The sequence below is a fragment of the Amblyomma mixtum genome, chromosome 2 (genome assembly GCF_055824585.1).
Source record: "Amblyomma mixtum isolate Tamu chromosome 2, ASM5582458v1, whole genome shotgun sequence".
NCBI lineage: Eukaryota > Metazoa > Arthropoda > Arachnida > Ixodida > Ixodidae > Amblyomma > Amblyomma mixtum.
Window position 1 is genome coordinate 267,625,969 of NC_143013.1, and position 16,458 is coordinate 267,642,426.

At 46.2% G+C, this 16,458-nt stretch overlaps 1 protein-coding gene across 1 annotated transcript in view; it reads right to left on the reverse strand.

Annotated features, from left to right (window-relative positions):
* Window positions 1-16,458, reverse strand: part of LOC149363904 (BCAS3 microtubule associated cell migration factor-like) — a 39,428-nt gene that overhangs the window by 9,677 nt on the left and 13,293 nt on the right. The window contains exons 12-18 of the mRNA XM_089573878.1: window positions 14,501-14,594; window positions 12,133-12,279; window positions 10,914-11,177; window positions 9,801-9,957; window positions 7,417-7,523; window positions 6,601-6,674; window positions 2,207-2,394 (exon numbers count right to left, since the gene is read on the reverse strand). Of these exons, the coding sequence (XP_089430004.1) occupies window positions 2,207-2,394; window positions 6,601-6,674; window positions 7,417-7,523; window positions 9,801-9,957; window positions 10,914-11,177; window positions 12,133-12,279; window positions 14,501-14,594 (1,031 nt within the window). The remainder of the gene's footprint in view (window positions 1-2,206; window positions 2,395-6,600; window positions 6,675-7,416; window positions 7,524-9,800; window positions 9,958-10,913; window positions 11,178-12,132; window positions 12,280-14,500; window positions 14,595-16,458) is intronic.

The window sequence follows — 16,458 nt, forward strand, 5'->3', positions numbered from 1 at the left end:
AAATTACGTCTCAAAATCGCATGCGCGTTGGATTCGAGTGCAAACCGAAACTGCCCCATAGCTGCCCATCGTCATCGCCATTATACGATGTGGGAGCTCACTAACTGCTGGAAACATGGGAGCACGTTTGCTCGTCGTTTTCTGCGTCGCAGGAGCCGTTTTCAACCGGTGTGGCGCTTGTCATTGGTCGCGTGCTCAGCGACCACGGACCGCGTTCACGGCGACGGTATCCCGTGCACTGCCGCGGGCGGACGCCTCATCACTGCCGTTGCACGATCAAGATACGCGGATCGAAGAATATGTTGATGAAGCAACGGTTGTCGGAAACGCGTCATTTCGGCGGTAAAGTTCCAAAAACGATGAGACTCCTTTCTGTTTTGCGGCCGACTCTCTGACAGAGATTACATCGTCCGCAGGCGGGGCACGCCGCGCCGCTGACGAGGTCGTGCATCATGCCGATCTCACAGATAACAGCGCTCCCGCGCTCGTTTTTACAATCGAAGATCTTTATCTTTCGCTCAGACGCACTGACGAAGTCGTGGATGCTCCGCAAGAAGCATCGCCGTTGCCGCATTTACGCCTAGCAGCAGACGAACCTCCCGTAACCGGAGCTCTCCGCTTGCGCTTGGGGCGTCTTCCTTTATACTGATGCTTTGTCAGGAAATTGCGTGAGCGAAAATCTCGTTTCTCAGTCACATCCATAGCGGAGACAGGAGAAAAACCCGGGCAGAAGCGTTGGTTCACGTCTCGGTGGCGGCAGAACGAAGAAAGAGCGTCTGCGCCCGACCGTGCGGTGGAATGCTCGTAGCCAATGGAACGGCTCCGATCGTACCACGTGATTTGAAGGGCCAGTCGCGACGCTCGACTCGGGCGGGAAACGATCTTTTTTTTTCGTATTTTTATTAAGAATGCGCCGCTGCCGAAGTGGCTTCTCGTAGACGATGGGTAGGCCTACTTCCCCGCGAATATTCAAGAGCGGGCGACGCCATAGAGCGAAATGCCGCGTTCCCGAAATTCGGTCAAATTCGCACTTTCGCGAGCCACCGCGAGTGCTTTAATTGTATTTTTAACTAACTTCCCATTGATTATCGGCTTTGATTTTTTTACACATAAAAGAAGAGGCTTGGGGGAATACAAAACGCAAGAAAATACAAAATCGACTTTATCGAAAAAAATCGCGGTTTTTTCACCCGCATCTCCCCTTAAAATATAAAAACGGTTGCAAATTATTTTCATTCGTGGAAGTCACATGCACGTTAGAAGCGGGGCTTGTAGTTTTTTTTTTTTTTTTCATTACCAATATCGGGCGCGCGTTAGAATCGGGGCTTGAAATTTTTTTTTTTTTGGTGCCGTAAATTGGGTGCGCGTTGGAATTGGGTAAATACGGTAATGCTTCTGAGATTTTTTGTCACGGCCAATGACGCGACGACGTCAACCAACTTTTCTGCGACACAGGGCCCTTAACACTATAACGTTAAAATCGTGCCTGCCACAAGGTTTGTTCATTCTGTCCATTCATATGATGTCAGGGTATTGTCACTTAAAAGATATTCAGGTCTTACTTTAGCAACTCATGCCTTCATCGTTGCATTGCTTATCTCTGTCTGTTTCATTAGTCTTTTTACACTTTGCTTTGCAGACTACCCTACATCGCCTTACCAGGCCGTATATCTCATCACAAAGGCCATCCACTACTGGTTGCTTGCCAATGGCCAATGCGTTTTCCGCGTCCTTTTTTCTTCGTGCTGCAACTGACTGGAATGGTCTTTCCCACGACGTAGCAGCCACCCCCTGTCCATGAAGGTTTCTTAACAGTTTACATAATCACTCCAACGATTTTATGTGGTGATCAGCACTATACCACCACTCACTGAATACCCCCAAAGTGGGGTCTGTTTGGTTGGTTGGTTTGGTTTGTGGGGGTTTAACGTCCCAAAGCGACGCTGGCTATGAGAGACGCCGTAGGGAAGGGCTCCGGAAATTTCGACCACCTGGGGTTCTTTGACGCGCACTGACATCGCACAGTACACGGGCCTCTAGAATTTCTCCTCCAAAGAAATTCCAGCCGCCGCGGCCGGGATCGAAGCCGCGTCTTTTGGGTCAGCAGCCGAGCACCATAACCACTGAGCCACCGTGGCGGCACAAAGTGGGGTCTGTAAGGTAATAAAGTGAAGTGAAGTGAAATGAACAAATGAAAGAGCCTCACCCAGGGCTCTGCATTGTGTCCGAGTCCTCGCCGTAAGAATCAGGGGACAGGGGCGTGTACTTGGCGTCGGAGCCCTGCGAGTGCTGCGCCGACAGAGGGGTGCTGGCGGGGGTCTGCAGAGTTTTGAACGAAAACTGGGGGCCCATCCACAGCCTCCGGTGAGGCCCCACATGGGTAATAATCTCCACCTGCAAAATGGAAGACACCACATGTATGATGACGATGCTTACCGGGCTGAAGTAACAATGTAGTGCAACTAAAGATGACGGATACTAGAAAAAAGGAGGAATACTCCAAAGGAGGGCCCTCACCCACAAGGGTATGGGCCCTTGTGGGTGAGGGCCCATACCCACAAGGGTATGGGCCCTCACCTTCGAAGCCCTTGCTTCAACATTGGCATGAGTGTAATCTCGCCGCCTCTCATACATAACACACAATGTCAAATTTTTTTTTTCTCTCTCTCTGCTGCTTCCTCACTGCAGTAGAATCACCTTGTGCCACAGCAGCCAAAAATTAACAAAAAAAAATTCTGATGCTTTCAGTCATTAGAGGCAACTGCCTAGTCTTTACATTTTTAGTTAACGGGGGAGACGGGTCTTGGACGCAAAAATTCCCAAAAAATCAATTTTTGGAAAACTGCATTTTTCGAATCTACAACAATTATTCTACCGATTTGTCAAGTTTCTCATCTGCTCGATTAATATTTGAGCCGTAATATCAATTTATAACAAGCCTCAGGGCTAATTTCGAGCCAGTGTTCACGCCAAAACAGCGCGCTTTCAAAAAAGTACAGCTTCCGTCTCACGCCCGTGCTCATGGCAATCTCGGTATCGTTTGAAAGAGCGGTCTTTCCTCTTCAAATTGTGTGTGCCAGCTCCCTGTTCCGCCGATTGGTTGAGTAAAAAATAACAAATAAAAAAGGTACCCACGCGCGTTCCTATTCACTAGTCTGTGCACGTGACGAAAAGGGCTCGCCTGATTGGCTGAGCTCACTTCCCATCGTCTGCTGCGCACTTCGGAGACGCGCCCTGACGCCATTTTGACAAGTGCTGCCGGCCTCGGAAATTTCGCTGTGATGCCGACACCGCTGCCTCAAGGCACAGATACGGCAAAAAAAGGAAGAAGTCGTTGATCGCAAATGTCAAGAAACGTTCTCCGGCGTTGCAAGACATCGATGACGAGCGAAGTTCAGCGTCAAGTGCCGGAGTTGGCGAGCCTGCGGTGCCCATGGTAAACAAGTAGGTCTAGCGGGCCCACCGGGTGGAAGCGCTCCCGATGTCGGCCGTGTTCGTCGGGATACAGCAATGCTGACGCTTTGCGGTGTTGCGGAAGCGAAGAGGAACGTATACTCAATACTGCACAAGCTGTCATTAACTGCAGCAACAAAACGTATGAAAGATTTGACCGCCAGCGATGTCGCGGTCAACCTGCTTGATCAGACCAGTTTCGCTGTGATTTGACTGCACTCGCTGAACAGCCTTCTTGGTGAAACTAAATGCTAGCCGCGCGGGGACAGCGTTAGAATCGACCGTGGTGATCGGGATTACGGTTTTGCTGTGAAACTCATCCTCTCGTGTTGTAACTGCGGCGATACGGGATCGTAGCGGAGTTCACCGCGCGTGAATGGTACGCGAAACGTCAACCCCTTTGCAGTGAACATTCTGACTGCGCGCGCGGTGGTGAGCACCGAAAAGAGACAAACTGCGCTCAGTGGCATTTTCCGAGCAATGAATATTTACAAGCGCCTGTCCGATAAAAAACTCCTTGAGGGTTGTGCATGAGGAAAAACGCAAAACAAGTGCTTGCATTCCCTCCTATGGGCACTGGCACCAAAAGAGAGAGATGCATCTATCTCGCTTTGGTATCCAGACAGCTGTAGCAAAAGTAGTCTTGAAGTTAAATATGGGCTATGAGAGGAGTTCAGCGGGCATTTTAAGCGAGCTAAGCATGAATCCTGGCGTGCGAAGTGCCCAGCGCATGGCTGAGAAAGACAGACGTGGTTCAGCTGCATCTGCTGAAAAGGTGCAGCACACCATGAAGAAGCGCCACAAAGATTGCAATAATCAAAGAGACTATGCTCCTGGGGCATATTAATGATTTGTCACTGTGAATGTATTGATATTTCCTACTTTTCTTGATTAAAAAATTACCTCTATTTGTTTTTGCCGTTTTCTCAAAATCTGAATTTTGGTGTCTCGGCAAGTCTGCAAACTCAATATTTCGGCACCTATTGAAGATAGAATAATAATTTCTTTTTCAGCATGAAGCCAAATATGAGAAACGCAATGTTGGGAGCAGATTTTTAAATTTCTTCTTCAAAAGTTTTTTAAATAGCTTTTTTTGTGACCACTAAATTGGTTTTTGACCTTTGGACTTCATTATGCAATAAAATAAAAAATAATTGTTTAATCAAAAAACTGCTTCAACATTGTGTTCCTTATTCCTTCCTGTGTCTAGCAATGTGTTAACCTGAAGTTTTTCTTCAGTCATTATTTTTCAATTGTTCTTGCAAGAATTGGAACAACTAGGGTAATTATCTAAAAAATAATTGGTTTACAAAAAAGTAATTGCAGTTTTGAAATACACTAAAAAAACTGCACAAGCACATCAAGTTTCATCAATTTTGGTCGGTAAATAAGGAAAATAGTTTCAAGACCAGTCTCCCCCCTTAAGGCAGAAAATTTGCCTCACCAAGAAAGACAAAAGCAACAGTGACATGAGTAATGACCTCCCCCAAATTGTCCATGGTGCCGTGTTGGTCATACTAAATGGGTAACCACCTCACACTAAGCTGATCTTTTTGCCTGCAACAGCTCCACTCCCCTCTCTAACTCCCGAATTGGGCCCACAAGGTATTACAAGTACAATCAAACCTTGTTACAATGAACGCAGATATTACGAATTATTGGCTACATCAAAATGTTCCTAAATATTTTGTAACATACACATGAATTTCTTATTTCATACATGGAACAAAGTTTGCCATGAAACGGATATATCGAACTGCCGAGCGCCAAGCTGTGCCTGCTCGGAAGCCAGGCGACAGGCTCTGCCTCACTACACAGCTGACTGGTGGTGGTGCAGTAAGTGTTCATGCCCTGGCTCATGCTTTATCTTACATTGGCCATCAGCACCGCAGAAGATATAGCGGCGATAACAGCTGGTAGGCCGGCGGTGAGCACCCGCCTGTGCTTCTCGCACTCGTAGGCTGTGTCTTGAAGGCAGCGACACGGTTGGTCGGTTGTTCTAGCTTTCCAGCAACCATTCTCTGCTCATGCCAACTGTCACCGAGCAGTGGCGGTGAAAACACTGACAGCTTTCATCATGGTGCCCGATTCTCTACGTGACACCGCTGTAATGTGAGGAAGCCACCCTGGCTGACGTTTGACCTGATGGTGTCATGTGCTGTGATCCTGTGTGGGGAAGCCAACCTAATGCGTTTGCCGCTTGTTTTTTTTGTTGTTGTTTTTGCGACCTTCTCTATTGCCGTGAGCGGCTTCGAAACAGTGAAAACTATGGAAAAGGTCTCTCCCAGTTGCCGCTCCTTCACTGACTAAATTTAGCTTCTCCAACATCAGTTTTTGGCGAAATTTTATATTGTGAATTTTGGCTTTGTCAGAATATTTTACAATTTCTTACCAGTTCTCTATAACGAGGTTTCACTGTAAAAAAACAAAACATTTAAAAAAAATTCAGATTTAACACTTATCTGAGGCACCTGCAACAACTGCTTTGCTCTATGAGATCTGCAACATCTCTTTTTTCAGTGTTCCAAGGCATGCTTTCAACTTAAACAAGGCATGTTTGTGCTGAAATGTCTCATGAATAGTTTTAAAGAAAAAGAAAGTTATTGATCAATTCGCTCTCGCCCTACCATAAGCTTGCCGTCCCGGTTAGCTCAATTGGTAGAGCGACTGCTCCGGTGAAGCGGTGGTCCCGCGTTCGATCCCCGGAGCAGGACGAATTTTTCTTTAACTACGAAGTTTCTGAGAAAACTCCATAACTTTCCTTTGTAGCCGTATGGCTGCGCTTGGGTGGATGCCAATGAGTAATTACTCCCTTATTACAAATTTACTCCACCTTGGGGGATTCCCCTAAACATTTGACCAGAAAAAGAAAGAAGACATTCAGTGCACTTCAGATCAATGTAAATCAAGGTTTAGTTTTATCGCAAGCACAGTTGGTTCCTTCTTTCTAGTACTTTTTGTCTTGCGGGGAGCTGCGTACATAATGAAAACTGTCAATAGGCTTTCTACTCAACCAGACTACTGAGCATGTCTTGCCACAACTTCAGCCATTCCTCTGAATAATAACTGTGTACAAGATATCCCCCCTAAAAATGCTACACTTAAATGCCATAAACACAGACAATGCAGAGAAGCTTGCCACCATACCTGTGAGAGCCAGCTGTCATCGCTGTCCTTCTGACTCATCCCTGGACCTTCCATGTGACTCATCCCATTGATGTCTGTTTCAAAACCAGAGCCACAGTTAGCAAAGTGGAAAACAAAGTCATCACACTACAATCCTAACCTGGTGCTACAAGTTTAGAACAATGCATACTATTGAAAGAACAAGCACTGCAGGTTTTAACGCACAGAAATCAAGAGCAGGTATGTTACTATTGGGCTGTTTGCTGGTATGCAAACTATTCGCAGATTACAACTGTGTATCCATGAACACAGCCAAACTTGCTTATTTCCAACTTGGTAATTTACTGTTGGTATCAAATCACTGAAACATCTCTGTGAAAACTCAATGTAGAAGTACAGACATGCTGTACACCAGCACCAGGCACCATATCTCACACATGGTTTCTGGTTTATGGGGGTTTAACGTCCCAAAGCGACTCAGGCTATGAGGGACGCCGTGTAGTGAAGGCCTCCGGAAATTTCGGCCACCGGAGGCTCTTTAATGTGCACTGACATCGCGCACTACACGGGCCTCTAGAATTTTGCCTCCCCATCTCAGGCAATGCGCTATACGCCACCCTCTAATTCGCTGCATGACTGCCAAAGCAATGGGAGGAACTGCACTGCAAATCGGAGACAGAGAACCCCACCTCCACAATAAGTCCCACTTATATGTGCCCTTGCTGTGTTTGCCTGTAAAACACGTACTGCAACTATACTGCCCTGGACAAAACCAACACCTCATTACTACCCTCTGCGTGACAGTAAAACAAAAAAGGAAGTACGCAGGCCACCCACCCTTGAAGGACTGCTTCCCAGTGGACGCAGCACTGGAGGCCACCTGTCCTGCCATGAGGGGGTTGTTGTTGCTGAGTGGCTGCTTCGTGTCATGGCTCATGGGTGGCCTGCAAGCGCCACAGCGATCTGGCATTAGATTTGTTTTGAAGCGAAAAGCTTCACTACGCTGGTCAGAGCCGAGCTTCGCGTGAGCCAAACTGGTGAGTTATGCGCATGAGCGAAACCGAGTGATGTCACGCGCCTCGCAGGCGGTCATTCCTCGCCGCCGCCGACTCCGTCACCTGACCTTTCAGCGCAGCTGCGCGCTACTGCGCATGTGCGCCGCCTTCTCACCACCGCTACTACTGCACGCGCTCCTCTCCTCCCTGCCATTCGACCTTTCGTTGCAGCTGCGTGTTGCCCGCATCGCAGCCGGCAACCCTCCTCTCCGCATTCCTGCGGGCAGTTTTAACCGCACCGATTCCCGTCTCCTCCTCCGCCTCCGTACAGGCAGTGTGTGGACGGCCAAATGGCTCCACTGTTATCGTGGTGCTCCCAGTGCATTGTACACGAACTGCGACAGCCGTGACGTCAAACCAAGCATAACTGAAGCTTTTCGCTTGTATATATTCAGGTTAACCAGAGCTAAGCCACTGCCTAATTTTTTGACAGCGGAGATAGTCAGGGCACAAAAAACAAAACCAATCCTTCACTCAGATATTACCTTGCAAGGGCATATGGGGCCATTCTTTACGGTATGAGGCCACTTTTCCGACAAAATAGTTTAATAGCAGATAAGAACAGTAAATTGGTTGTCTGTCTTAAGATGGACGTTGTTTTACCCTTATCAAATTGTCAAAACAGACGAAAAGAAAAAGATTATTTGATTTTTATTTTAAAAGAAACGTGGCTTGATACGGCGCTTTTTGAAGTGAATGATGGTGAACACTGGCAACACAAACGCGAGCGATGCATGGATGCAACTTGTCGACCGCGTGCTTTTGTTGATGATATGAAACTTTGATTCTTATGAGAAGAAACTTTTTTTAAAAAATAATCTGTCAGCTTTCCTGGGAAAAAAGTCAAGGACAGAGTAGTTTTGCCAAAATTCTATAAACAGGCAAAAGCAGAATTGCATGAACGCAAACGGTGACGATCACTTGGATCACCTAAAAGAATTTGGCGAAACCAGCTGTCACCGAAAAACAAAGGGCCCTATGTATACTTTATAAGTAGGGTTATTCGTTTTCGGGTTTTATATTTTTTCAAATTCAGGGGGTAAAAATCAGGCGTTATTTTTCGGCTTGATAATAGGGGAGAAATCGGGTTTTTTGTGGAAAAACTCCGAAATTCGGGTTTTATCGGGTTAAATTTGCAAACTAATAATTTATTCAATTTGCTCTAACCGGTGGGTAACAATTAGGGCTATATTTTGGGCTGCTTTCAAGAAAGTATTGCAAAATTTGGCGTTTCTTTGCTAATTAATTATTACTCGCAGTGAGAGGCAACGGTCAGTTTTGAGAAAATAAACATTTTATTCCCGAGGGCTGGTCATCGACGTTCTACACGTCTTTATTAACATACATAATCACCTGCATGCGCAACATCTCGGTTTCCATCCGAGACCTGTCTGATTTCTGCAGGTATACTTAGCTGAGAGAACGTTCGCTCAAAGTCACAGCTGCCCTTAGCTAGGCACAACAATGACAATGCTGCATTTGCTAGCCTTGGATAACGCACCGTTGCGTTGTTCCAATACATAGTCCATCACTTCAACACCTTCATTTGTGGGGCTTGCTTCCAGCAAGTACTGGTTAAACTCCTCGCGAAGCGAGCCTACATCGTCCAACACGGAAATAAAGAGAGGTCGGTAGTCATCAAATGACTGACTCAGCAGCCGCTTCTGGAACGGATCGAGTACGGCTCCCAGTTTCCACAATGTCAACTGGTTTTCTTCTTTGTCTGAGACGTTCCGTTTCAAAGTGAAGTCCCATTTTGTGGAGATTTCGGCGCAAAACTTCGGGAAAAATTGGGTTTTACCCGATATTTTAGGAACACGTTCGGGGTGCAAAAATCGGGTAAAATAGGGTTTTACCCGAAAACAAACAACCCTATTTATAAGCAACCAGTGTTGAGTAAAAAACTGCCCCAGAAACAACCTTACCAGACAAGAACACTGTGAAACGATGGGTTCGTTGGAGAAAATGACTTTGTTTGGTGAGTTCACTATGGAGCCTCACAAATTTTATCCCTTAATTTGCTCTGTTGAGATATCTTGTAGCTTAAAGCAGTTTTATTTCAGACTTTCTTCGTGCTGTTGCAACTGCCGAGCATACATTCGTCACGAGAAGTGCGTTGACAACTCAATCGCGAAAATGCACATCGGCACTCTGCTGCGGACACACCTGAGGAGGTTCCACTGGGCGTAACCAGTCACGTCGAGCTCAATGGGCGAGTCCTCAGTGACCTTGTTCAGGGAGGAGCAGGGCCGGGGGTCGACAATGTACTCCGTGAGGGAACCATTACACGTCATTATAAAAAGGGAGTCCACGGGATTTTTCTCTGCACCCAGAAAAGACGGCACAGAATGAATTGTGGGGGGGCTCACATAATGGAAAAAAAAAAAGGAATAATTTAAGGGAAACCACATGGGCCATGTGAAGCATCCTTGAAGAAACAAAACATGAAAGAAAAGGAATTTCGCATAAAAATTTAACATAGTTAAATCATCATTCACTGAACATGACCACTTGAGCGGGGACAGCTTGAGGCTCCAATGGACAGCGAAAGAAATGTATGGCTTCCTCAACATGTCTGGCAGCCCTTTAGACCAATTTCATTCTGCTAGCAATTAATTTGGACTAATTAAGTGCTGCAGCCTACAGCATATGCATATCTTACATTGCTCGTTTCCTCTCAAGGTAGAGTCAACAAACAAAGACTTTTTTTAGTTGTGAGTGGTTATACTAAATCAAGCTGCATCATTTCATAATCTCAATGTAGCTGGAGATCATCCCACTAACTAATGACCCAATAAGCGGCCACTATAATTGACAACAGCGTGGCACTCCAGGTAATATGTCGCAGTTATTATGCAATGAAGAACAGTCATTTGAACTACCCACATTGTGGAGCCACTTGTTGCTATTGCAGAAAAAAAATAAAAGGCGGGGGGAAGATAGTTATGATCTACTATGTACCCCTGAAATCACAACCAAAAGGAACACTGTTTTAACTGAACTCCACTGTGACGCCATCCACTAGCAATATGCGATATCCTTCCTATATGCATATCTATCCTATATCCGTATCTTATATGATGATATACTATAAAATATACTCGGACACAACTATAACTACAAGCTCACACACTTTAGTACAACAGGCCACAAGTGCTCCAAAATGCTGGTTGTTGCTAACCTCCACACTTCAGAAGCCTGTCCCAATTGACTTCTGTTTTCACTTGTGTCCCTTTTGTCGAGTCTATGCACTTGGCAAATGCCTGCAGTTGCACGCACCTTTCTTGTCACGGGCCGTGCTGGGGCTTCCCACCAGCCAGGCTCGAGGTTGGGCAAAGGCAGCCACAATGCTGAAGGCCTCCTTGGTGGCGGGGCCTGAGGGGCGGCGCCCCCGCGGGGGACTGCTCTGGGGGGCACCAATGCCAGCCACCGAGAAGCCAGACCCCTGCTTGATCTGGGCCAGGGGGGACACCAGGGTGGGCTGCGGGCCCAGGCGCCGAAGACTGCCCGAGGCATATTTTTCCAGGCTGCTGCTTGACGAGCCTGCAGCCAGGTTCACACGCGCACCACATTTGTGTCACGCCATGAGGCTTGTTCCCCATTTTAGTCGAAAACAAGGAAAGACAAAAAAGTTTGAAACTGCTGCCCCAGGAAAGATGGTCCCTGTTGCTGATACCATTAAGCACTTTTTCGAGATCAAAGACTGGTACAGTTTGGCCTTTCCGGCATTTTATGAATGCATGAATGCAGCCAGACGGCAGCCTTAGATACTTGCAAGCCTTGCAATCTTGATCATCAATGTCTTCTTCATAGCTGCGCTAGTTAACGCCAACCTCCACTCATATGAAAGCACTGCCTGCAATGGCCACTGGGCATTAAAAACAAGATTAACCAGGAATCCTGATGGCTGGGAGCAAGGGTCAGTTCTCTGTGCCAAACTGGCTCTGGTCCATTGCTACAAATTCACCGCTTCTGCTGGAGGTAGATTCAGAGCTAAAATGTCTCGCCGTGCTAGGTTGGCAGGAAACAGCTGCATTTGAGCACCAGGTGCTGAGTGGATGCTATCTTGTGAGTTTTGTTAACTAGTTGCTGCTTTTCACTCCATGGAGGGTGGCCTTTTGCATGTACTAGATAGCAAGTTGAACTACTCGAATGTATTGTTTTTGTTGCTCACTAGTACAGTAATAATTCAGCAGACTTGTTCCAGGGATTATGGCATCACAGTAGTACGCACTGTAATAGATAGTTTCTGCAGTCACCTGCTTGCCAAATAGAACACTGTCCAGGAGGGCCAAGAAAGCCTTGCAGCAAAGAGCAGCACATTTGTACATGAGCATGAAAGAGTGGGTGTGTTAGGTTCAGAAATTTTTTGGCACGTCAAGCACTGCCTCGACAATCGTTATGACTAGGCCATTGCATTTTCACATTAAGCAAACACTTTCGCTCTGAGTTAAGAGGAGCAGTGAGAAGAAAGAAGCAGAGGTGGAGTGGTGCGCACTTGAAGAGCTGGGGCTTCCCGAGAGCACGGGGCTGTTGCGGCCAGTGGAAGGGGCGGACTGAATCTCTTCCAGGCCCGCGCTCTTGTGAAACCTGCTCAGCCGGTTCACAACTCGGGGGGAGGTGTGGGTGCGTCGAGTGATGGGACCTGCACAGAGGACAAGCCAAAGAGGCCAGGCGGCAGCCCTTTTGAATTCTCTTTCCTATGCTTTTTCAATCAGTCCATTTAATGGTGACAAGGAAGGCAAGGCAGAGACATGAAAAAAAAAAAAAAAGACGGCCTGGCTACTTTAAAAACTGCTAAGAAAGTGCAGTGTGTGCCATATATTGCCACACATATGGCAACTATGAATACAGTTAACCCCCACCTTTGCAGCCCTTGCCAACTGAAATAAAGTTCATTCCAAATATAAGCTAATATGCATACCCTTCTATCCTCCACAAGATGGCATTCAGGAGCATGCAGCTCAAACAAGAAAAGCCCAAAACGATGCATTCTCAAGGCCAGGCAACTTGAGATCAAAGGCAACGAAACGCCGCTCCATCCTGTCTTTCATATATGCACATGGCCAGCCGACTAGTGGCAAATCAAACTCCCAGCAGACCTGTAGTTTCGGATTCCAGCGTAATGCATACCCCAGATGTTATTGGAAGTTTGCTCTGGCATGGTCTACCGCTCGTCAGGGAAAGCGACTGCCAGCAACAGCGAACTGAGTAAACGGTGCTCAATTTGCATTTTCATAGTAGACCCTATTGGCGTACAAATGAAGAACTTTTTTTTTTTTTTTTTGACACAAGCAGCTCTATGTGTCCCGCCCGGTAACAAGCACTGCCATGAGACCATCCTCAGTCGAAAGTACCAAAGACCTCTCAAATAGGTTGACTTCACTATAGGTTGACCCCCACCCCCATATTCAGGTGGCTATTTTCTGAAATAAAATGTCAACTTATACATGGCAATATACGGTGGATGATCACCACACACTGCATGATGTCACATATTGCTACCAAAGAACTAAGTCAGCTAACGGACAATTCAATTACTGAACTTGAGCTTCATACAGTCAAACTCGGATATAACGAACTCAGATTGAGTGAATTGCCACCTCTGGGGTAGTCTCCACACAACCACACTGGCTGGCTGTGCATCAGTGAAACTTGCGAAGCATAGGGAGAGCAGGAGCAGCTCTTTAAAAATCTCTGCCTTCATCAGCCTCGCTTTGCCGCGATCCTATCTGGCAGCGGCCTACCATGCGATCACGCACGTGCGAGCAGCTCTGGATCTATCGCGCTGCCTTCGAGAGAACAAGGCACCTGGCGGCCTACGAACACTATGAGATGTCGTCCTCTAGGCTTTCTTCATTCACGTTTGCTAGCCGTGCTGCTGTACTGCTCCTCCGACTCTGGTTGTGCCTGCGTTGTTGCACATTTGCTTTCCGACCCATCATCCTGCAAGACGACAACGGAACAACGGCAAGCCTTGCCACTTTCCGGCAAACTTGAAATTATTCACCGCATTGAGCGTGGCGAAAAAAAGTTGGACACTGCAGCACAGTTCAAGATTTCAGCAGAGCACTAAGTGCCATCTTGAAAAACAAGTCGGACATCACAGACAACGCACAAGAACACCCGAATACTGATGGCCATCGCCTTCAAAAGCTGACTTATGACAGAGTTGAGAAAGCCCTGTGCCAGTAGTTCTGGGATGTCCACGCGTGAAATCTGCCCATCTCTGGCCCCATGCTGCAGCAGAAGGCAAAAGATTTTTTTGCCTGCATCTGCTGTTCACAACCTTGTGTACTATAACAAATTTGGTACTGAAGTTTACTGAACTTATTTATAAGCAGGTTTGAGTATACCAAATTATTCCATATATCGAACAAATCATACTGAATCATGCCGTTCGTTATAACCATGTTTGACTGTATTAACAGAAAGCACAAGAACCATCATAATCGCATCACATGCAACAAGACAGCATCACACCAAACAACTGAAGAAAACCAAAAATAAACAACCTCTAGAGACACCCACAACTTCTGGACAATAAACAACGAGCAGTGGTTCATTACAAGTACTATAGAATAAGAAAAGAAAGGAAAAAAGTGCCAATTTACAGAATTACAAGGTACTACTACTGCACAACCGTACTAAGGTACTTCGAGAAGCAAGGACCGTAAGCAGGAAAAGAACTCCTGCAGCAGTTGCATAATTTCCTGGTTCAAGGTATCTCTAATCCCATTGCTCTAACTACGTTTTTCTTTCTCCAGGTTTACGACACACGGCCATAGTGACTATGCACAATTTGGTACAAGGTGACAACGAACTCGCAACGACAGCAAGGTAAAAAAAAGCCAAGCGCGTCTCACCTCCATAAGGGGTAATGGGGAATATGTGCGTGGTGCCCCTGAGCGTGCTCACCGCCACCCACCGGCTGTCCAACGAGAACGCCACGTCCTGAATCTGGTGGCACAAGAAGCACACAGCTTGCAAACACGCTTGGCCCTCTCGCATCTTCAGAGCGTACACGGCACCATCACAAGGCGCACTCAACTAACCACCCTGCTTATCCAAGAGCCACTCCTTTTGAGTTTGGCTCTCATACGGAAGGGTAAGAAAACACCCATGTTTGGAGTGGGTGAAAACTGAAGACTGCGATTAAACACCTGACAGGATATCTCACGAAAGTACCACTGGAGCTCACCTGCTCACAGGTATTGAACATGTGATGTGCATTTGCACAGATACTACTGTTAATACCTTTAAGGTAGCAGGAATTTCAAATGCAACGGGTAGCAGTGACTGCAAAACCTAAGGAGAGTCCTAGTCATGGGTCTGGCCGAGTACCCACAAGTGGATGTCGGATATCACATCATTATGTACAGTATGAATAGACGTTTTTTTCACGTGTGCCCAGAAAATTGCACTGGCAAAGCACCCAATGATAAGAACATTTATCGTTTAACAGAACGAATGGTCTGCACCAATATGCAAAGCTTATTTTTGTGAGAGTACTCCTGGTTAACACTCCCTAATCACAACCACGCAAGAACCAATCGCATAACCAACAAAGACTACATTCTATGTGGCTTCTGTCAATAGTTTAAACGCAAAGTGTCCTTTGAAATTATAGCTACAGCAACAATGATGTTTGCTATATTATGCTGGTGGAAACTGTGGATTGCATATTATGATCCCTAGGCAGTCCACCAGGGAATCTAGCTTGACCGAAAACATTGCTGGACCGTACCAAACCACAGCAAATGGAATTCCAAGTTACACACCCAAGGAAGCCCAAAAGAACGCCTACAAATCACAATACAGCACATTAAGAACTATCAATGCTCTTTCAAAATACAGTGATGCAAAAAAAAATATAATAATGAACTGACCGATGTAAGCCGTTACTCACAGTGTTATGTAATTTCAATAATAAATTAAACTAGAAGCTCACAGCAGAAGCCATGAAAGGAAGGTTAGACTAAATAGGTTAAAACCAGAAGTAAGCCAATGTTTCAGGAAACAGCTTGGAAAATTCAGCATGTTGGATCAGGCTACATGCAAACAGGTTCTTCTAGAGGCAGATGACCAAGCACAAAAGGCACTTTTCACGAATATGTTACGTTGCTCATGTTGTTTAGTAGTATCTGCAGGGCAGCACATCACGCTAGTGCTGTAATAAGCTTTACTCCAACTGTACAGGCTAGTTTTTCTGAGATAAGTTTAATGCTGATAAGTCCAACTTTTCTGTATACAGCCGTGTCTCGTTAATATGACCCCCGCTAATATAGACGACCCGAATTATGGACAATTTTTCTGGAGACGAAACTTTTTCAATGTATTTAAGCTCCATTAATATGGAAACTCATTGTCTGGTCAATGGACAGGGGGAAAACGTACAGTGCCCATTAGGGCCCATGTATTTTCATCTCGGTAATATGGCTGGTAATGAGAACAAAATCTCTACTGCCCCAACCTGGTGCTTCAAGTTCTGCACATTGAGCACAGGACGCCAAAGAAATGCAGTGTGAAAGTGCAAAATGGCTGAGTAAAGGCTGTTATCTTTTGTGGTTTCATGCTTCGTAGTGCAAGGTCACCCAATCGACACACCTCACAATTTTCCATACTGAACGAATGAATGACTGTGATGAAAACTCCCACTGCAGCTTGTGCCGCGTAGAAAGCCACATTTAGCACCTGTCAACCCACTGAGAGCTGATATGCAGTAGTGCTTCGTGAGATGTGAACAGTCATAGTAGTAGTTAGAACATTCAGCCATGACAAGCCACCAAGCATCTCATAGACAATTAGGTGCTTGAAGCTACAT